General features: G+C 36.1%; 1 protein-coding gene across 1 annotated transcript in view; it reads left to right on the top strand.

Annotated features, from left to right (window-relative positions):
• AGMO (alkylglycerol monooxygenase) overlaps positions 1 to 24,199 on the top strand; it is a 193,178-nt gene that overhangs the window by 113,001 nt on the left and 55,978 nt on the right. Inside the window, exon 12 of the mRNA XM_072851470.1 lies at positions 396 to 501. Within this exon, the coding sequence (XP_072707571.1) occupies positions 396 to 501 (106 nt within the window). The remainder of the gene's footprint in view (positions 1 to 395; positions 502 to 24,199) is intronic.

The raw sequence follows: 24,199 nt of genomic DNA on the forward strand, positions 1-24,199 counted from the left end.
TCTGTCAGTATGTCAGAGATGTGTATAACTTAGGGAGTTAATAATGTGAATTAGTAAGAATTTACAGAAATAGACTGATGAAAAGATTCTGAACTACTCGTAGCAGTTTTCAGAATTTTACTGTTGTCCTTTTTGAGATCAAAAGACAATAGCTATATATACACCTACGTTTGTGTGAGTTCATATATAGTTTGTGAGTATGTGTATTCTCCCCCCCAGCAAATTCAGTTATAAGTCCATATAAGATGTATACTATAAAAACTTAACTGTAAGGTTAAGAAAGATAACTTGATGTAAGTGCAGGACATCACAGACTATTTCTACATTCTCTTTTTCACTGAAGTTAACAAAGAAGAAAAGATTGGACGTTAATCTAAATTACTTCCCATTTGTAGGGCCAAAGCAGGAATTTTGGAAATCATCCGCTGCTTGGTCTTTGTAGCTGTGTACAAATTTGGCTACTTCAGGAGTCAGTTTTCTTCCTTGGGCTATGCATATGAGGTAAGACATTTATTTTGAAATGTCTATGGTAATTACCCTGGATTTTTTATCTTTTTAGAAAAAACAGTAACACTACAAATTTATATTTTGCTTCCTTATTTTTGATTATACTATTTTAGTAGAATATTGATTTTTTTTCTTATCTCTTTCTTTCTCACTTTTTACTATTAACTTGTAAGAAAATTATTGGGTTTTGCTACAGAGATGCCAATTTACATTGAAAAAAGTCAGGAAAGTGTCTATTTATCAGTTCTTGCAAAAATAATATATTAGTGTCCATATGTTTTGAAGGGAATAACAGAGATATGTTGCTTAATTTGAATTGATTAACTCACCTTTCATGGGGCAAATCTGAAAATGTTTGGAGGCTGGAAGGGTCTTAAATATCAAATATTTCGTTCTGTACTTATACTTTTGTTCTGTATCTCAAAAATAGACTTTTAGCCATTGACAAAGATAAGATACTGGACTAAATAGGCCTTTGGTCTGATTAAGTATGGTCACTTTCATGTTCTTAAGACTTATTTTTGTCCTGTTTGTGACTTTTGCTTTTCAATCCACCTTTATTTTTTCAGTGCAGTTGATATTTCATAATTAATCCTTCAATATGATCTGAATTAAATAACACTGAATCATTAATATGATTCTGATCTGAATAACATTTCCAGGCTATTTAGTGCTGGTTACCAGCAAAGATGGTTATCAGCAAGCTTATGAACGGTTTGCTAGACTAGTAGAAGTGTTATCAGAAAGTTACCTTTTGGCATAAAACCAGAAAAAATGAAATAAAACAGTAGGGATCAAGACTCAGGCCTGTTACTGGTGGAGTTCAAAATGGTTCCTTTGACCTGAAACATCTGCAAAATTTATAGCAACTTTCCTAATTGGAGGTTTCTGGTAGTGGTGCTGATTCTCCTGCTTTTCCAGGAGATCAAGAATGGAAAAATATCTTATGCTTCTGTAGGTCTTTTTGGTGTTTTGTTTTTTGTCTTTTTACCTGGGGTAGGAAACGATAATTATTGGACAATATTTAAAGCTAGATAAATGCCACTAATCAAGAATTGTTTTGATTTTATCTCATATTGTCAAAACTTTGATGTATAAATCAAACAGTTCTTGAATTCCTTTGATAAGGGTCTGCCAGACACCTCAACAGATATTTTAAGGATTTTACTTGCTTAAATATAATTTGGAAAATGTTTTTATTATTTACTGAGCAGCCTACTACAATATATAGGCTTGAAGCAAAGAATTCTAAAATTTGGCAATTAATTCTATAGCTCTTGAGATATAGTTCTCACACTTGAGATACTGGGGTATTCTAACTGAATTTGTGGAGAATTATATGTCAAGATATATACTCTAAACTAAAAAAAAAAAATCATGTACTTGCCTTGCTGGTATGTGCGTGTACATGTGTAAAAGTGTCTCCTACTAAGAAGAAAGTAGAAGTAAAATTATCAGATCGTTATTTCTGGTTTCTGTTGCTTGTAGTGAACTGTACAGCTTCCTATTCTGTCATGAAGAAGAAAATAAAATGAAATTATTCTTATTCTGTTCTTTACACGTATCTGTCATTAAAATATTAACTTTGTCATCTCTAGTTCTTTCCTACTGTACTTTCCTATCCTTTCTTGTGTCTGGTGTTTTTCTTTTTGTCCTTTATATTATACTTCTCTGTCACTCTTTTTTTAGTCCTTTGTTTGGCCCTGACGAGGTAGTCCATTTTTAACAAGAAACAGGAGCCCTTTGCTCGCTTTTTTTCTTTTTCTTTGAAAATACTGAAAGACTAGGTGCTCCCAGTGAGACTAGAATAGATAATGCTTCTGAATAATGCTAATAGATCAGAACTAGAGACTTACATTTTATCATAAATCAGCAAGTTTGTGTTATTAATAGCTTTTGCAATGTTTGTGATGAACTTCAAAAGGTCCCCCATTTTGATAGAAATGATCCACCATCATGGGTTTTGCTCTTGTGCTCTCAATGCATTATACAATTTCTGGATTCATGGTAGGAATGTTCTTATGGGTGGTAATATTGTTATAATGGGATTTAAGAGCAAAAAATTCTAAGCAAAGAGAAAATGCCAGAGATTTGTCAATTTGTGTTGAAAAGTCTTCAAATATTAATGGTTTTGGTCATTATTGACCTGATCATTTTGAACCAGCAGATACCAGAAAGCATAATAAATAAATAAATAAAAGGTTTTATCAGAAATTAGGTCTAAAATTTGTCCTAAAAATTGTTTCTTTTCAAAATTCAAACAGGTTATCTGTCTTTCCTAGTATAATAGTGTAGATAACTTCAAAAATCTTGTGAGGCCCATAAACATAGATCTATCTCATAAGCAATTTTTTTTAATTTCTGCTACATATGTCTTAGTAATTTTTACCTCCTTGCTTTTCAACTTCCTTTGCTCTGTCTCTCCTTCAAATCCACTTACAATTTTTGAGATGTGTAAATTAAACCATTTATTTAATCTTTCTGTTTGCCTTGTACATATTCCATCTTTAACATACATCTAGATTTATCTGACTTTGATCTTTTTAATGTTATATTTTCAGTACTTATAATCTGTACTATACTTAAATAATGCACTCCTTACCTCTTCATCATTTTGTGTTACCAAATAAACAATTCTTTAGTAATCCAGTATTCGTGAGCAATAGGAATGAATGCATGACATGATGTAAAAGATTTTCTGTTGACTTTTTTTTTTGGGCCTCTAAATTAAGCCTTTCAGGACACTTACTTAGGGATGAAGAAAAATAAACTGCAAGAGGTATGATGGTACTACTCAGTGTGTCCAGAATTTAACAAATAATTCTGTCCCAACATTCTTAAGTTAATGGTGCCCTTTGCAGCAGATAAGTGCAAGACTGATTTTGCCATACATCATGTTGAATAATTAGTGAAAAAGTATGTGACTCCTGTCTATACATGTTGTTTTTTCTGTGACTATGTTTCATACATTCATATTTCTCATGAATATTTTAGAACCAGTAGATAAGATTTCAGAAGTAAATATTCTTGCAGTACTATTTGCAGGGTAGTGTAACTAGTAAAAATAGGTGATTTAGACTGCAAATGATTGCATTTGGCTCATAAAAAGGTCTGACAATTATCAGAACTACTGCACGGGAGGAAGGCTTTCTGGGTAAAAACTAGGAGAAAAATACAGAAGAAATGGATACAACTAGGGGAGCAGTGAGAGAGAAGAGCAGAGGAAACAAAGAGCGAGCCTTTCCCATTTTGCCATTAAATTAGCTCAGGTGAGTGTGAAAAAAAGCAGCTAATGATTGTAATTCCAGCAGGATGAGCAGTCCTGCCCTCTGTCTCCAGCCTCGTACCCTCGCTGCCCATCCAGTTGGGTTGGCCTTACACAGCCAAAGATTTTTCTTCAGATAAGTGAGTTCACACAACTTGCTGTGGAGCAAGAAAGCATGCATTTTCTGTTCCTTGTGCTGTATACATTTCAATATGGTTAGGTGACAGAAGCAGGCTCTGCTTTTTTTGGAAGAAAAAAAAAGTGATGTTTGAGGAAATTTTTAGATCTTTTGAGAATTGTTTCCTGGGTGGAGGTCACTGAAAACCTTGATGATATGGGCAGAGATATTATATTTGACTGGTTGTAGACAGCAAACTGAGGAGCTAATGAGTTTCTGCTTGAGGATCTATGCTGCCACATCCTATACTAGATAGTTTTCTTTAGGCTGATTACTTCATGCCTGTGTAATGTGATGGTCATGTGTATTGCTAAAGCCAAATCATTTTCTGTCAGACTGGGCCTGGAGTCTCCTAACCACCTGGAGGCAGCAAAAAACATTGCTTGTGTGTTCAGTTATGTGGCAGTTCAGCAGGCATGATATGTAAAAATAAATCTGTGATGATGGTGCCTCTCTTCAAAGTGTTTCCATCCAACTGCTCTGGTTTGGCATCAGCCAGCATATTCCATGAGCTGATTTTGGTCAAGCACTGGCTGTTATTTGACAGTAGTACTAATGAGGAGCAAGTAGAAATGAGAGCCATTGACATGTTGTTGGAACTCTTGTCTTAAATATTTTCACCAACTCTCATAGTGGCTGCAACTCAGTACTGAGAAAGACTCTTAAACTAAGGGGCTAGGCGTGAGGAAGGTGGAGGAGGAAACACAGATGTCTGTCTTGATGTGCTTGTTTATCTTTTACCTTTGTTTCAGCTAGGGCATTGTATCTGAGACTAAATCTCTCCACCCAGACTCCTCCTGCACTGCAACTTCCTGCAGCTGCCAATGAAAACATTGGCAGGCATGTATTAATTTACAGGTAGGAAGGATAAAAATCTAGGACAACTTTCACTGGGGCAAAGAGAGAAGAAGAGAGGTTGTATACACGTGTGATATTTTAAATAACTAACTATTTTCTGTTTTATGTGGGCATGTGGTGCATCAGAAATATAACCAACTTTGGAAGATATATAAAATCTTGTGCTGCAGGGTATAATTCAGCCCTTAACTAATGAAGGCAGAAATGAACTTTGTTGTGGTCAAATTGTTTATTTACAACACCAGAGTATCTAAACTTGGTGGATGCATCTGTTCCCAAAACTTTTGGAGACAGTATTCTGTATGAAATGGACTGCTTCTCTGATCTTTGAGACAATTCTGGTATTTCTTACGAGTGTGTCAGCTAATTTGTCTGGATAAAATATATAATATCTCTTTATTAAAGAACTGATTTGCACAGCATTCTGCGTTCCACAGCAGTCCCTCTTAATGTGATATATGGCCACACTACTTACTTCTCCTTTCATCATACAAAGACTTGCTGTTACCTCACTTGTTTCTTAGTGTAATTTACCAGCGTTGGAATACTGACTTATGAGTACTGACTTAAAACAAACATTTACTCATAAGAACTTATTTCCACATCAACGATAGTTTTCTGCTCTGTAGCATTTTTTCTTGGTCTCTCGTTATGATCATCTGTGCCACATTTCAAAGAGCAGCATATCCCGTATTTGGTTTCCATTAAGGTGAAAGCTCCATGCCCTGTGCTATGATTTACGACCTCAGCATTTATGCAGTCTCTGTGCCCTAACTAGATTGGCTGGTGTATTTGAAATGTATTTTAGAAATGAAGCTGGGGATGTAAGGAAACTCTACTGCCTTATGATAAAAAGCCTTGTCAACACACATGGAATTAAACAAACACGGGTTGTAATCTGTATTTTCTATGTTAGCTTCATTCAGAAAAGTCCACTATACCATGCAGTGTATCCCAGGGACTGGACTTTTAATATTCTTGACAACTGCCCTAAGGGGAATAATGCCCCTTAGAAAAAGTCACAGTAAAATCTGGCAGTAGATTAAGTTAGTTTCCACTTAGGTGTGACAGCAGAGTCATTACTGATTTTAGACTTAGCCAGTTTGAGAGTCGGCTTCACCACCATCAACTAAAGACTATGATGTATAGTTCCAGATGCTCTGGCCAATTGACCGTAAAATTGCTCCGCATTTCTGGCAGAGCAGCCAAGCTGGAGCTTTTAAAATCTCCACTCCCCAAGCTCAACACCCTCCCCCCTCTGCTTAAAAGCTGCTCATTATTCTTCTTCTGCCCGCTGATCTTAGCAAAAGAAAAACTTCTGGAATCAATTAGAAGTGTCTGCACTTGATGAGATTTGCACGTGAGTTCGGAATTGCGAGGCTTTGATAGTGTAAGCCAACAGCTGCAGTTTCAGGTGGTAAAATGGGGGAAGGAATTTTCCAGGGTTTATTTACAATCATAAAAAAACCCCAAAATCAAGACAAGTTGGAAACCATCTAATGTGTCGTTAAAATGAAGCCTGAATTGGGTTATATATTTATTTTGTCTAAAAAAAGTAAACTAGTGGTTTATTATCAGGATCTTTTCAATTACCTTGCAATTATTAGTCTGTATGGAGTGGTTGTAATAAAATGCAAGCTATGGTCTGCTTGCTGTATTTTTAACTACGAAAGAGGCATCTGCTATTACTTTTGTCACTTTAATTGCTTGACAAGACAAGGAGGTAGTCATACTTAATAGAAATCAGAAGTATGCAGTTAAAGATGAAGCAAAGATGGTACTCTGAAGATAGAAAATACATATTCACATATACTGTCTGAAATTTTGCGTTTTGTTCTGTCAACACTCACATTGATAGTTGTAAAGTTTATTTTCTGACCCTTCTTAGCCCAAAGCAGTTAGTGATTGGCTTGTATCTGTATGCAACGTTTGCATTTTAAAGATAACCACCATGCCAATTGAAGTTATTAATGTTCAGTTATACATCTGAGGGCATCTTTGTAAAAATGAAACTGTGCCATTTCACACACATTGTTACTAATTTGCTTTGCAGACTGGTTTGGTTCATAAGTCAAAGCATAATTTTTTTAAAAACCAGTAATGCTACAAACCCCATCAAACTACATTCTTTTCTACATCATAATAACACATGGATAATAATAGAAATCTCCTTACCAGTGAATTGCTTCACTGATATTAATCCCTGGTGACAACTGAGATACTCCACATGGGTAGATGTTTCTGTCTGTGTAATTGCAGTTCCAGTATTAGAGTATTAACTGACTTTTTTTTGGTTAATGCACAAATGTATATATTTGTTTCATACCTGGATTTCTTCTGCAGTGGTAGTAGTTAGGAAAACTATCTGTAGAGTAATTTTTAATTTTTTTTTTCTCCCTTTAAAGAGCTAAAAGGTACTTCCAGTGAAGGAGTGCTCAGAGAATGCCTTGTTTGCAGTATTAGTCATCTGTGTAAGCACAGAGGCACCTCTGCATCACAACACAAGCAGGGATGGCATACACTAGAGCGAGAGGAAGGTGTACAGACAGACCCCGAGCTGTTTGGATTCTGCAGAGGAGATGCAAAGGCAGTTGGAGCATACTCGTGTTTGCTATTCTTGACAGACCCAGTGCTTACTGATCAGTTTACACTCCTATATTTTACGTTCAAAGTTGATTAAAAGTATAGAGCAGTGTAAAGCACATTGCAATCTCTAAGAGTCAAAGGCAAGGGTAAGATGTGATTGCTGCGTCCTGAATGAAAGACACTGGCTTACTTGCTGAGATTTCCCATCCATGCACATGGTGTGGGGAGGAGCAGAAGATAAGATACCTTCTGCATCTGTCAGATGGTGTCCCCCAACCATGCTGAGCACCCCGGCGCGGGGAGCCTTCCAGCCCCACCGTGCATGGCCCGTGTGTGTGTGTGCTCTGTCGCGTAGCTGTCTCTAGCCTATCAAGCTCACCTGTGTGTAAGTGTTTATTAGGACAACCCAATATGCAAAATTAGTAGACTTTTTTCCAAAATAAGATAGTGTGCCACCAAAACTATTGCATTTGGCAGGTGGGAATTGTTCTAACCCTAAAGAGAGGAGAGCTGTGCCTGTGTTCCCAAGACCATGAAGGCAGATGTCTTAGTTTGAATTTTATCCTCAACATGACAGGCAGAGGGATTGAATTAGCTTTTAGGAGACGACAGCTTTAATTAAGCTAGCTATTTCTGATGTGGAATAAACCAGGGTTTGGCAGATACAAGGTGACCACAAAGAACCAGCCTAGTACTTAAAGCATTTTGGATATTTTTGTCTCACAAGATTTAAATAGAGAAAACCCAAATGTAAAAAAGATATGCAGTCCAGCGTGACCCAACTTATATGTCTTGCAAGGGAGATGGAGGTACAAGATTCTTCTTCCCATAAATGTCCATTCCCACTTCTGTAACAGTGAGCAGAACATGGCAGCTGTGAAAACTTAGCATTTCTGGAATAGAATGGCTGAATCAGACTGTAACATAGGCCACTGGAAAGCCAAATCAATACCTGTATTTAGGAAAGCAGAAATTAACTCAAAATATTCTAGAATATATTTTATTAGAATTGATGATTAAAAAAATAATCTCTTGCACAGTCTCTTTTTTCAGAAGCTTCTTATGAACAACAAAGAAGGAAAAGCACAGTAAAAGTTGAGCCTCTGTTTTTCTACTAGCAGCACCTGAAATAACCACAGAGACTGAAAACTAGTTCATGACATCTGGGCAATTGCATTCTAAATTTTAACCAATCAGTGCCTCTTGTCTGAAGTGGGCAATAGATCAGTAAGATAAAATCAAACCATTATCTGTGCTGTGATTTATTTTTTTATTGCTGTCTTGTTAGATCATTCCTTTGTATGAGTTCTGTTTTCTATGATGTTTAGAGGCAGGGAATATAGAGAAAGCAACAATGCTATATTTATTTTTATATTTGGGTATTATGCAAGGCAAAGAGAATGTTTTAAAATTTCCTTCTCCTGCCAAAGCCAAATAAAAATTGCCTGATGAAAGAAGATTAGCAAATGCTATGTTTAACAACTGATTCCCAAATGCAGAACACACAAAACACTTTGTATGTTTAAAAGTTGGAAATTTGTGTTATGGGAAAAAAGTACATGTAAACCTCTAGTTATCACTTGAAACTAAGGCAGAATAATGCAGCAACCCCCTATGGAGTCTGGGAATGATCACATCTGTCCTGACAGAATTAGTTTGGTTTATCTTCATGTGGAGCCCATGAAATGCCTGGAATAGGTTGTTTATTTTGCTGATTGGAAGCTAATACACAGTTGAAAATGCCTGGTTTATTTGGAACATTTTAGATTTTATGGAGAAAAGGATGCTATATTTTGTCCTTCGCTATTACCTGAATTCATTGCACATCTTCATATGACTATAAATCTCTAGATATATTTATTTCTCTTCTTGTTGGCTTCATGTAAGTTGACTACAAAGAACAGTCAGATATTAGGAAACAGCTAAAAGTGGCAGTTAAGGAGGATGTTAAGAAACAGAATCTGGCCATTAACTGAACTGGTTTAGATCTACGTGTCTCAATACCTATCTCGATTTTCCTCTGTTGGCCAACAGCATAGTTACATTATAACATCTTAGGGCAGATACCTGCCTTTGTGCATTCATAAAGGGCCTACCTCACTTCTGTGCACTGTGTAAGCAGTGAATAGAGCTGCCATCCTCCTAGTTAAATTCCTAGTCTTTTCTTATTCCTGACTTTCAAGTGAAGCCTATTAAACAGTTGCCTTATTTAGAAAACTGGGGGTTTCAAGTATACATATTTTTTTAAGTTCTCTGTTGTCTTCAGCTGAGTATGTTCTAGCACAGTACGAGATGCGTTCAGGAGTCTAATTCTAATATCTTGTTGGGTCATCTTTGCTTTTAATGAAAGTGTTGGCCCAAACCGAGTCCATTCCAAATGTATCCTCCATACTACATGTATGGATGGTAATTAGCTTCTGAGGTTATCTGGGCCTTGTTAAAATGCATCCCCAGACCATAAAAAGTGTAAAAAGCAGGAATTCAACTGTCAGACTTGTAAATCAGACCAAAAAATGTGTTACGAAGATATCAACAACTGAAAACAGCTTCATAAATTTTAAAAATTAGTTTATAACTGGCTAGAATTTGCCATGCCCTCTGAATAGAAGTCTAAAATGTGCAGTTGGCTGACAAAAAATGGCATATGCTTTTATAAGTTTTTATTTTAAAAAACAGTGAAAAATATTTGAGACTTTTCTAAATAAAAGGGTCCAGTTTTTAACTTTTCCTTTCTCCCTCTCCTCTTCCTTTCTCCCTCTCCTCTTCCTTTCTCCTTCTCCTCCCTTTTATTACTTTTGCTTTTTTCTCTCTGTGTGTGAAAAAGGAAAAGATAATAAAAGAAAATGAAGAGAATTAATATGAGGACTTACATAGAGGAATTCATTTAAAAACTTGAAAAAGAAAAAGAAAAAAAAATTACTCATGGGAAATTTCCAAAAAGAACAATTTTAACCAGTTTTAACAATTGTGTATTTGAATCCTCGGCCAAGATTTCTGATCAAATCTATTATGCTCCAGACAGACTTGTTCATACCATTTTACGGCCTTCTGTCGGTAACTACACAGTAGTGAACATATTTTGTCCCATCAATGTGCCGAATATTTGAATTGGTCAGTAAAGATTCACAGCTCTGTTGGAATGCTCAAACTGGCATTACTCAATGTGCTCTGCTCCATTGACTCAAGTAATAGAGACAGCTGTAGGAAAACTTTATTTTCTGTTTCAGTAACCAAATCAAAATAAAACAAAACCTACAAAAAAACCCAAACCAAAAACATGTTGGTTTTTTCTCCACCATTACAAAATAATATCAGTCAAATGCCAGAAGAAGGTGTTGCCTGAAACAAAAACATCTCATTCAAAGTTCTCCATTTAAAATAAAATCAAAAGAACTTGCAGTAAGTTCATTAATCTTGAAATGACACATTTCAATAAATAAATTGCTTGATAAGATTGTCCAATTTCTACTTCCAAGAGTAGAGAGAGATTAGTGTTTTCTCTGAGTGGCTATATGGCTATATGGCAGGGGCTTGTTGGAAGTAAGCAGCTTTCCATTAGTAGAGGGAAATTGGATATTAAAAAAGCAAACACTGTCAATTTTTAACACAGTCCTTGGTACTGGTAGAATATTAGGGCCTGAGATTCAGATCAGCTTTTTCACATCCTGATTTTTTCTGTCATTATACATTACTCAAAGGTAGCTCACTTGAAAGAGATAATTTTAGAGTAAGAACTTTTCAGTAGAGGCTCCATGAAGATCTTAGAAAACCATTTCATAGCTTGAAGGAGAGCTGGGTTCATCTATGTGGGGGGAAAAAAAAGTCTCTGTTTTACGTGTATATGTGGTGCATAGCTATCAATGAATTCTATCAAAGAACAAGAAACAAGTTTCAATAATAGCACGGTATATTCTTATATAACTTTATTTCCCACTGTAATGTCAATTTATACAGTGTTACTCTGATTAAGAACAGTGATAGAACAAATATAGTTTTATAGCCTTAATTTTTATATAAATTGATGCCATCTTAACTTGATATTTTTGAGTATCTTATTGGACTATTTATCACCTAAGTATTCACTAATTTCTGCCAAGTTCTTATAAAAAGTCTCAATCCACTAGATTAATCAAATCTGCGCCTTCCAGTGATGTAAAACTGACAGCTCCACTCCTGGCTAGTGGAGAGTTAAGAGGAAAACAGGATCTTTAGTGGATCCAGGTTTATTTTTTTGGCTTTGTAAACTCTGTGGCTTTCAGAACTTATTAGCATCAAATAAAAATCAAAAGCATCAGATTGCAAAACTAACAAAAATAATAGCTGTGAAAGCAGCATGCAACCAAAACTAGTCCATTTTTCCTGGACAGTCCACATAAAATCTGCCCAACCAACTACTTTATGTACTCTGCTGTTTTATTTTGATCTTTGTGTAGATCAAATTACATGGTCTTCATGATTTTATTTTGCTTTGTAATGTGCAGTAATCCGTACTGTTAAATTCTACACAAAACCATATTGCAACTGTAAAATCTGCATGTGTTAGACTGTGCATATTTGGGCATATATGCCAGTAATTTCAGAGAACCCATAATACATTTGGCAGCAGAGATTCTGATTTTCAAAACTGTTTGTGTGTGGACAAATGTTTGCCTCTTGGCTTAGAGTATTTAGAATGCAAATCATCTTTGGAAAATTGTGGTTGAAAGGGAACCATGTTGTAGCTTAATTGCTAAGAAACTGAAGCTATGCTTAATACCTTGTAAAACAAATAAAGGTAGGTCTTCTGCTGAATGTCTAGCTGTTTGAAGGAAAAGTCAGTTAAGACACGTCACACTTCTGCCTCCAGTCCAAGGTGTGGTCGTCTTTGGGGGGGAGGCTTGGAAAATGGTGACTGTAAAGTGTATTATCAAATGCAACATTATTCTTTGTTAGACAGAGTATGCATATTCAAATATTAGCCAGGTTAAAAGTGGAGTGGAAAGAAACGGCATGGGGGGAAGGCAGACAGGACAGGCTCCCTCTGGTCCATGCAGGGCACAGCTGGTCCAAAGGGTACCCATAATGATCTGGGAGAGAGTTAGGGTAAGGATGGAAAGTAGGGAGGATCTGTACATTCTCCCAAACTCTTTTTATTACTTCCTTGTAAAGGAACTGAATGATAAGAAGTTGCTTCTGTGATCCCACCCCTGCAATACTGTAAAATTCAAACTTTACAGGGAGAGTGGGAAATGAGACAAGAGCCTTGGGTTTATACAGCATTATCTGCATAGCTTATATTACATCCTTCCAGCCCAGCTGCCCTGGTTTCTAAAGTATTTAGTCATGTTCTTGCAGACAGATTATCTCTTTGTAGTTTGGGGACAAGGTTGAGGAGCCATGGTTGGATATACTAAAGCACATGCTAATCTTATTTCCCCAGTGCTCATGAGTTCCTGAATCAGTGACTTAAGCCTAAATGTGATGTTGAGTTGTTGTTTTGTCCCAAACTGCAGAGGAGACATTGCTATTGTTCATACTCATTAGCAGAAGTTTTCTCCCTTAAAATTTGTATGAAGTCATCAAAACTGCAGGTTCAGCTAACGTTGTACTAGTGCCAGGCAAGAGTACTATATGACTTTTCTCCACCATCGTTTCCCTATTACAGTTAATGCAGTCCATCTTACTGAAACCAAAAAGCTATTGCCAGTACACCTCTTAAATTATTCTCAAGCTGCCAGCTGTGCCATTTGACTTTGATCCTTTCTTTCATGGTAATTGTCATGCTGAAATGTAAAACTAAAATATATTCTGCACCAAGTGCCACCTTTTCATACTTTCAAAGGATATTCATCTTCATGAGATTTCTGCAGATTTTGCATGCTATTAATAGTCTTCTCTATGTGCTATTGCTGCCATCAAGTGTAATTATATAATTATGCATGTGTAACTATTCATGTACAGTAATTTTTAAGGAATGCCAGCTTTCTGGAGCTCATTCTCATCCAGCATTTTCATACTGCTTGGCTTAAAAATAACACTTAGCATTACATGAAATGCATGAAACACCTCGTTGTTTTATTTTAATGGGAGCTAAAAAATTGAAAAATTCTGGTTGAATATGCACTTTGAAGTATGTTGCTGAACAGAAGAATAGATTGGCTTGTTATTAGATGAAATTTGGTAATTTAGTGAGTTGTTTTCCTGTTTTGTTTTGCTCTCACTGTTAAGATAATTGAGAAAAACTGTGGAGTCATCAATGTAAGTAAATCCCCCCATTAACGCAAACAATTATAATCACCTTACAGGTGTTATTACATGCTAAGAAAAACAGCTTTAAAATATTCTTCTGGCCAATCTGGTTTAAAAAAATACTTTCCAAATATGAAAATTGATATTATTTCTGATCCAAAATATTTAGAGAGGAAAATACTTTTCAACTGTTTATTTAGTGCTTTAGGGATCTCATTGTTAACATCTGGGTGTTTTTGACCTTTGCTGTATTAAGGAGGTCCTGAAGCACCTTGCTGTCCATTCACTCTACAGCAGCAAATCAGTATTTTAATGCGCTAATGAGAGGCTGGACTGCAAGTACCGAAATACTTTGTCACTACAATCACTGTTTGCAATGTTGCTGCTTAAGAGTATGTATTTCCTTTATTAACTCTGAAGTCAAACTAGTTGGCATTCAGATATTCTAACAGTTGTTCAAGGTACTGTCAAGTCCCAGAACAAAATGGTAGTCCTGCTCCCAGGCACATACAGTGTAAACATGAGATAAAAGGCAGCAGACGAATGTGGACAAGCATTAGGGCCATTGGAGGAGAAATCACAAAGCATTTCTATGAAAATTGAGCATGTTGATAATGGGAGCTAACAGAATTAGCTAAGGGAAAAGAGAGATATGCTGAAAAGATCCTTCAAAAGTTGAAAATTAGCTTACTTTTGAAAAGGGAACCAAAGGAAATGTACATAGAGAGGAATGACATTGCCAAAGGGACAGTCTAAGACACCCATTTATTTCAGTAGCATTCTGGGTGGACATCAGTGAGGTATAAAGTTTTTGGCAGAGAGAATTGCCGTATTGGAGATATGAGAAGACGAGGGCCTGGATGAGAATCCTAGATGCATGAATGAATAAAACTAATTAACTCAGGTATGTCGTTAGGAAAGAATCTGTGCATGTGGATATGGGGAATCTCAGGAGAGATGGCAATTGAAGATGATACATAAACAGTGATGATGATATCTAGAATTATAGGGAAAGAAGGAGGCAAAATTTAGTTGGAAAGAGAGGAGATAAATAATTTAAACTATATTTAACCTAAGCTGACAATCAGACACACAATAATATTGGGAAGGCTGCAATTTCGTTGGAGGGGGGAGGGGGACAAGACTTGGAGAAGAGAGTGGGATCTGCATAGAGATGATAGAATTTGTGCTGGGGGTAATAATACCTAGAGGAGGACAAAGCAGAACAAGGACAGAGCTTGCATAAAAACTTGATGTATCTGAGCTGTGCATGATGGCCTAAAAACTTGATGTATCTACTGAGCCCTACATAATGGCATAAAATAAACTTTATTTATACAAGATCTACACAATGGATCTTGTGAATAAAAGAAAAAAAGATAGAAATATCTTTTATTTAAAGAAAAATGTTCAAATATACAACAGATGAATAGATGTATCCTTGCTGAGTTCATAGTGGTGAGACTTTTTGGTTTTTTTGAGCACATGAAAATGAAATTGTCTGGCAACTGAGACCAAATGTGATCCCTGGTCGTGCTGCAATAGAGTACTCTAATACTACAAGCAGACTTTACTATTGTCGGAGAGAATTGACTGAAAGTTCATCTGTGGTATAGCAATTTTTCAGCCACCAATGTCTTCTGCAAAAGCAGGAATAAATTGAAGTAGTGTTGAGAATGCAGTAAACAATGCTTGTGACAAATCAATAGCCAGAAGAATTAGAGATCAGGGTGCTAAAAAGGAGTTAAATCTTTGCCATTATTTGTCCTGGCTGGTGCACACAAGAACATATAGATACCTGCTTTTAGTCTGGGCAAAACTTTGTTTATTAGCTCTCTTCATATGAAAAAAGAGAGATAAAATAATATATTTTATTCCTCTAAATTAAACCTTAGTATTTACAAACTTTTCCAGAAAGAAGGAAAGAACAAATCCCATAGAAAATCTGAAGTAATATATAAGCAACAATAAAGAAAGGTTTCAGGAGAGAGCTTCAAATAACTGAAGTGCTAGTGAGACATTAGGACACTGGAAGACTTCATGGTGGGAAGAGGTGAGGAAAAATAAAGTGATGAAGTTGTGTGAAAGCATGTAATAAAAGGAAAGGAAGGAGAAGAGAAAGCAACCTGATTTGTCAGGTAAATGGGAAAATGTTATGAAAAAAAAAATTGCTAAATTATATTGCTATCACATGTTTCTAGGAATCAAATGTTAATAGCTGTTCACTGGATTGTTCCCATGTAGTTCTAATAGGTGAAAATAGTGGTAAAAATAAAGTGAAAATTAAATCAACACAACAACTGCTCGAGAAGTTTCACAACAGCGAGTTTGGTGCAATTTTGAAAAAGTAAATAGCATTCCGAAGTGAGAGATAATCTGAGTTGGTGGGCTTTTTCTAAACAAGAGAGAATGAAGATGTACAGGCAGACAGTTATGGTGAAAGTGGTGCACACTCCCTTCTAAAATGTTTTTATTTTTTTAACAACTGTAACCCAGTGCATGATTTGGGACTATTCTGGAGGATCTACCATGCCTGAGGGAATGGCTCTAAGGTTTCACTCTGAGAAATATAGAGATAGTATTATTTTTTGCATTAATTTAATATATGCATATATTTTCAGAAGTAGAAGACATTATTCATTGACTTACATTTCAATAGATTATAGAACCCAGCTGAAATGATTAGCTTCTTGAAAAGCAGTGCAGCAGGAAAAGTCTTAGATGATTATAACATCTACTGTGAAGTTTTGCATGTGATATTACTATTTAAAATAGCCATAGAACGTACTTTGTGTGTTAGTGAAAAACATAACTTGGAAATGTTTGTATCTGACAGTGATCTATTTTAAGGAAAAGAAGAATATTGTTTAGGTGCTAGTGAGAAGTGTGAATATTGTGATTGGCTACTGCACAGAAACTCGCAGACAGGTAGTATGTGGAGAGCAAATGAATTGCTACTGTGTAAGCTTAAAACTGTAGATGCAAAAGCTAAAATAATATTTACCTATACATGGTATAATGAATCTTTATTGGCAACTGGTATTCACAGACTATTTGAAAGGTGGTATTGGCCAGACACAAGTTATTTGGCAGAGATCTTGCCTAGTATATATTTGCAGAGCCTGTCTGCATAAGGATGCTGGCAGGTTTACCCTGATTTCTATTCCAGGTGACAAATTTCTATCCAAGCATATGAGTGATCAAATATTTTCCACTGGAATCTGGGCACTGTAAAATTTCTGAAGCTGAGTAGAAAAATCGCAGGATTTGCTTAAACTATAATAGTCTCTGCATACCAGTGTGACGGCAAAATATTTCCACTTGGACAACATTAGGGTGAACTGCGCTGAATTGAACTAAACATTTTTCTGGAAGACTGATGGTATTTTGTTGCCACTTGTCAATGGCATCTTCTCTTAACCTAGAAGCTGTGATCACCGTAGTCTTCAGTTAATTTCTGTGTGAAAATTAAGCAACAGCAATGGAAAGTACTGGTGCACTAACTTTACCAAAGCGAAGAACTAGGTCCAAACCAGATGAAAGCTATACCATAACCACGTTAGCTTATTTTTTTCCGATGCAAAGCCAATTAAGAAATAGAACAGTTTCCATTAGTTTATTTGTCTTTCCTGGAGCAATTACAATTGCTAAACTTTCCTAAATGATACAAATGTGGAGTCTCCCCATGTGACAGGTTGTTTAAATTTATAACTAAAGCTAGCATTTCCATCTCCAATAAAAGCCAAACAGACATTTAATTATGGTGCGTGACATTTCTGACTAACATAGAGCCAACAGAGCCTGTCAGACAGCCCTCATTGTTCATGAATTTTGAACAAATTGCGGATCTGTGAATTTATAGCCAGGTTTTTCTCTACTATTGTTTAAAATAGCACACATGGAAAACACGCCATGGGTGTGTTGTAATTCAGCTTTAATGGTGTAACACTTGGTTTCAGTCAATTGTTGGAGGATTGCAGTAACACTGGTTTAGTGCTTCAGACATTGCATGTTCCTTAGCAATTATAGTCCAGCTTTCAATAATGGCTGTTGGCGGGATATCCACAAGTGAAGTCATAGCAATTTTGAAAAAGAGCTAATAAAAATACACCTGCCTTGTAGTGGAAAACGAGCCTTTAATATCTTTGCTTTGAAGTTGAGTGAAGCCCACAGCATTAACTAACAGATACCAGTATTATGATGCAGTAATCCACTCCCCCAGGGGAAGTCAGGGGATTGAAGTATGAAAGGCTGCCATTTTCTAGTCACATATTTTTTATGCACCATAACATCATGAAGGAAGAATGGGAATAACGATGTGATAATAAAAACTGGAAGGGGTGTTAGCTGTAAAATTAGGAATATGCAAAGCCATCACAAACTGTAATTCAGGGATGCTACAACTGAAGTGATGTATGAGTCAGTTGTTAGTTTTAATACAATTCCTTATTTAAATACATCCAAATCTACTTTTTGCTAGATCAGTATATGGAATATTAAAACAGTGTTTAAGAAAAAGAATAATAAATATTTTTTCACACAACTTCTCAGCTTTCTGTTCTGTTTCTATTCTGGATCAGTTTAGCTTTTGACAACATTTTTCACAGCCACTGAATATTTGTGGCCATTAATAAACCTCAGTTGGTTTTCTTCACCAAAAGATCTGGGGTGGATTCCTTTTGTCCTTTTGTTAAATTCTCTTCTATATTCTCTCCTGATATACTTCATATGTTTTGAATTCTTTTTCATTTTAGGAAGCCTGTGTGGTTACGTCCTTGTGGCATATACAGTCAAGTTATGTGTCTTTCTAGGGTAGTCCATAATGCAGTAGTTATATGCAGTTATAAACTTCTGTTTGGAGGAAGTGTAACAAAATATATTTTCAATAAAAATGGTGGGAAAAAATCCAACGTCTTTAACTACTTCTACAATGAGAATAGGAACTTGGAGGATCCATTCCTGCCTATTGCTAAATTAGTGGCTGCTTAGGCAAATGACAGAATCTGTCTTTGTGTTGGTTTAACTGAGTGGAAAATGCATCCAAGAATGCCCACATTGTAATGCGTTTATTAGGTATGATTACTGTGTTTGTAAAGAGCCTCTAGAATTACACTATGAAAGGCCTTAAGCAATTGGAAGTTACACTATCGAAGGAAACACAGTTCCCTGCGTTCTTGTTTTTATTCTGCACAAAACTTTGTTGTCTATTGTGGCACCCTTCTCCCGTCACGGAGACAGTTGTACTAGTCTTACTGTAGTGAACATGCCTGAAGAAACTTTAAGCCAGAAATGTATAATTAGGTCTCAGCTTAGGCTCGCAGTTGTTCAGTGTGATATATTATGCAGCTATTTTGCAATCACTGCTGTGGCAATTAAGATCCAAACTGCAAAAAAATTGTATGGGTATATACAAAAATGGGCCTCTTATCATAGTTGGAGAGGAATGGAAAATAAAATGATTGGTATGTTAGCACAACAAGATTAATCTGGAGAGTGGCAGAGCTACTTCCATATTAATCACTAGATATAATTTATGAAAAAAAATCTAAAGTTTCATTTTGATCAGGAATTTGTCTGCAAGCCAAAGCAGCTCAAGAACCTGCCAGGTACAAATCCTACAATTAGACCTTCAGTTTCAGCTGTGTTAGAAACTCCTCTTAAAATAACCAGAATTTGAAATGTATACCTCCAGGGCTGGATGCTGCTTCTCTCATCCTCATCCTCACCCCCACCAACATAGTAGAATCCTCTAAGTGGAGAGGTGAAAGATAAAGGGCGCTTAACCCCATGCTGGCCTGATCAAACACCGTTCCCTGCTAACACAGGAAGAAACATTCATCAAAGGGATATCACTTGAGTATGATCCTACAAAGACATGCACACATGCTTAACTTCACGTTAATGGGAGTATTTAGGTGCATGAAGTTAAGCATGTGTTTTAAATCTTTGCTGGATTGTAGTCTATATTTTCCTTTCCACTAACCTGAGCGTTTATGCAAGGCAGTTACCTTACTGGTCTGAAATGCTGAAAATTCTCTCTGTCTATGGAGAAGATTTTATATGTCTGAATTCACTTATTGATCTTCCCTAGCTGTCATGGGATTTTAATTTTATTACGTCTGTGTTTTCTATTTTTGTTTAGGGTTAGTAGCACCTTTTTACAAATTTCAAATAACTTGTATAGACTTGCTGCTTTTTCAGAGCAAGTATTTATATAATTACTTTTCAAATACAAATCCAACTAATTCTTGTTTTATATTGAAAAATCTGTTAATAATGATACAGACTTCTAACTTTTGTACTCGTTTTTAGTCTTAAATAAGTCTTTAACTTTCTCTTAACATTGCTATAAAATAACTAAGGGAATTATCTATTTTACTGATTTCTGTTGTATCGTTTTGGGAGTGAATGAACTTGTGCTGGGGTTGGAAGATTTCCTATTCAGCATTCAATTTAGTAAAAAGAATGTAGAGAAATGCTGAATCAGAGCAAAATATTTAGGATCTGGAAATAGGAAGAAACATAGTGAGCTATTAAGCTATTACAATGTTCAATCCCATAGCTAAATTTAAGTACACTCTGCATTCAGTGCTAGGCACAAAGATTTTGTTGTGCTGGGTAAACCAGATATATCAGGAAGCCGATCCGTCACACTTCTTACAAACTTCATAGTACTGTCACTACATATTTTACTGCTGTTCTTTTCTTTGTAGAATTCAAGTGTGTAATTTGCATCATTACTCTGAAAGTAAATTGCTATTGAGTCTTGACACCTGCCAGCACTGGTATTCATTTCAAGCTGTAAAGCACTACTTTGAAATAAATATTGGGAAACTCATTAAATGTTGTCAGCTGTATCATCTATGTTAGCATAAAATAATATAGCTAAATATTTCTGGATTCTATTTTCTACTAAAAAAGTGAACAAAACTCTTTCTGAACAATTTTTCTATACTTTAAAATTATTTTCTAAAGCTAAGTCCCCCGATTTTTATCAATTTTATACACACATTATTTTTCCCATATGTTCCTATATGAGAAGCATGTACAGTTTCTGTTTTTATACTTAGAAAGTTCAACATCCAATTAAAGGATTAAGTGAGCCAAGTCTGACCAGAACTCTGAAAGTGAAATTCCCCTAGCCTCCGTTGTTTCCAAATTCAGACATAAACTAAATTTAACCAAACTTAGAAACTGCATAGTGCTTAAAGTCAGTAGAACCAAAGTTCTGACCCTGGCTGGTCCTGGATAACTCCCAGTCATTTCAGAGGAGTGGACTGTAAATATTTGAGGAAATATTTTTTTGTTGTTTTAGGAGTTGCATTAATGCTTATGATCATTTCTGCTTTACTCATTTCTAACAGGAATCTTCCCTGCCTCAGGAAGTATATTTATCTGCTCCATCTTTAGGTAGACTGTGTCTAACTGGCTTTAGTGAATTTGGACTGAGATGTGTCATAATGAAAATTACCCCTACAAATCTAATGTATTAAAACAACGGTGTTTCTAATCACACATATTCAGCAGATGATTTCAGCTGGAAAGTGTATATAAATTAGTATTAATTTCCTGCAGTTTTGATAGACTTATTTTTTAGAAGGTTGAAGGGGGAATGTGAGAGGAAGAAAAACACTCTTATCATTAGCTTGATGTGCCCTTCATACTTGTGGTCCCACAAACCAGAGTCGCCAATCCAGTTCAAAAAAAGCAAATTTTTTTTCCCCAAAGGGAACAAACTGCAACATAATAATGCCTGTCACGTAACTTGTGATCATCCCACTCTTTTCTTGAACTTCCACCAACTCCAATCCTAGTGAGTTCAAACTTCTTGTCTGAATCTTCAGATCTTCCATGCAAATTCTCATTCTCCTATTCCATGCTCCTGACTGCATGGAGTTAGTCTCTCATCACCTCCCGTTTCATCAGGGAGGTTGATCTTAAGCCTGTGCCTGATTGTTTAAGTGTTCATCCTATCTGGTTACTCCTCTCTTTCATTGAACTGATTTCTTACGTTACTATTTACTAATGTCTCCCTTAACTCCTTTCTCAGGATCTGCTTCTTTCAGGGCTCCTGAAAGACAAGAACCAGTGTGTTAGAGGGCTAGCCAAAAAGAAACATTTAGATGGCTGCTGGCCTAAGGCACGTGCTACAAGCTTAACTCACAATTGTCTCTCTTATCTGTAAGCTCTTGTTATAGGTTATAAGCTCATGAGAAAAAAGGCAGTTTAAGGATTGTTTGTAATCCTTTACTTATTGAAACCCTGATCTTTATTTCAGCTGCAGAAGTTGACTGTGGTGAAATAGTAAACTGACAAGGCTTCCCAAAATAAATTGCTGAATTATATGTTAATAGGCACTGTTATGGCTTAGTAGACAATTCTCAGCCAAAGATACATTAAGAATTTGCAAGGAGGGATCTGTGACCTCTGTGAGGGCCCTGTCCTGGGCCATGCAGCAGATGCTTTGGTGTGGCTGAGACGGAGAAGCCCTGAAAGCAGGTACACAGTACACTTTGTCCTGGAAATCATTGGGGAATCATTCAAATAGTATTAGAGAGCATTGTTACAATGAAAGCCTTGAATCTCTGTATGAGACTAGAAATGGAAACTAGCAGCTAGGAGGGGAGCGTATGGCTGAATTTATGTTGGGAGGACAGAAAAGAGTCATAGATAACAGCCCAGGGGCACAGACTTTTCATGCTGAGAATCGTGGCCTCAAGCAGAGGTGTTAAATCAGCGTTCCCAGACTGAAAAATTTTACATCACCACTGAGACAAATTCAAGCTTCCTGCCCTGATGGAGCCATCTGATGGAAGCTTCGAGCAGGGAGTTGGGCAATGATCATATAAATTAGGCCAGATTTTCTGAAGAGGAAATAATGCAGCTGTATACATTTATTGAGCCTTCTTTGCAGTGAAATGTCGCGATAATGTATATAGGCACGTTGCAAGTTCCTTTGAGATATAATTTATATAGCTACTAGGCATATTAAGGAAGGGAAATTGTATATTGAAAATCTAGTAGTTAATAGCCAATGACTAAGCATTAACCAGATAGCCAAATAAGAATTTTGCTACTTTTGGTAATTAACTGTGCTTGCAATTTTACATGGTCAGCTAACTTCAAGCACAGAATGATAGCCACTGAACTTGAGCCTCTTAAAGCCTTGCATTTTCTTGGATCTGCCTAATAAAGCCCCTGCCATTTATGTGTCCAAATCAGTTTAATCTAGGCATAAGTCCATGGAAAAAAACAGTCCATATTCTTGCCTTTTCAATCATAAATCAGATAGGTTTTTAATGTTTTCTGCTGTAATGTTTTACATGTAGAGTGGTATGAATCTCAATGTTGTAGCTTTTCTGTGTATTCTGTAGATTACACCTGGCTGCCTGACAGAAAGCTGTCAAAGTAAATGTCCAGAATTAATTACCATTCAGTACAGTAAAAATTAAATAGGGATGCGGAACTCATAGGAGCTCCACAGAGTAATATACTCCTATACAGCTCTCTATGTTATGGTTCATTAGGTGTATAAATAAATCTTTTCAATACAGTTTGGCAGTATGGAAGTAAACTGTCATTTTAAATTAAAATATCATTAGTGAGCTAGTATACACCTCAATATCTGAAATATGCTTATTTTTGTATTGATGCCATGCTATTGACTTAACTGTCAGTGTTCTCTAGTCACCTAAACTGGATAATAATAAAAAAAGATGTGAAATTATTCTATTCATTTTGGATTTGAACTTTCTTATACCTCTTCCCAGTGCTGCATACCCAAGGGAAAAGAATTCCTTTATTAAGTCTGAAGCCTAAAATTCCACTGCCTCAGCTCTTAAGAGGATTTTAGAAAATGAAGAACCCCGCCTACAAGAGAGGCTGAAGAAGGGAAAAATAGCCAGTTTACAGGCCTTGGGGGATTAATAAGTCTTCCCATATTCCGTGGAATCCCATTGAACTAAAGTTACAGTGAGGCTATGGAGACAAAGGTCTTATGCCTTTTGCTTTCCTGATCAAAGTGGAAAATATAATTTTTTGGAGAACAAATGGTATTTTTCCCCACTTATTTTATCTCTAAATCTCTATGCCACCGTTTGTTTTATAGATTGGAAATTCAGAACCTCAGGTTAGCAAATTAATTTACCAAAAAAAAAAAAGAATTATAATGGTTTTGACACTGTAATGGTTAGGACATCCTACATATTGAAAGTACAAATTTCTGTGTTAATGTGGGAGAATTTGGAAAGTATTTCTGTAATCTAAAAGTACACTGCTTATGTCCATGCTGGAAAGATTGAAGCAGATTGTCAAGCTGAAAAGGTAGAATAGAAGAATTAAAGAGTTTACCTCTACTTAGAACACTCATCTGAGAACTGACATGATAATACTCCCTCAATGTGATTATTTAAAAAGAAATAATCTACTGAATGCAATGGAAGGCTTGGCTGAACGTTAGTAAACCTACCTGGGAAGGACAGAAAAGAGGGGGAGGTCAGTGGAGAGTGGATATTCAGGGGAAAAAAATACTTTTGGATAAAAGAAGCTACTTTCAAAAATAATTTTCAGGCTAGCCA

The sequence above is a fragment of the Ciconia boyciana genome, chromosome 2 (genome assembly GCF_034638445.1).
Source record: "Ciconia boyciana chromosome 2, ASM3463844v1, whole genome shotgun sequence".
NCBI lineage: Eukaryota > Metazoa > Chordata > Aves > Ciconiiformes > Ciconiidae > Ciconia > Ciconia boyciana.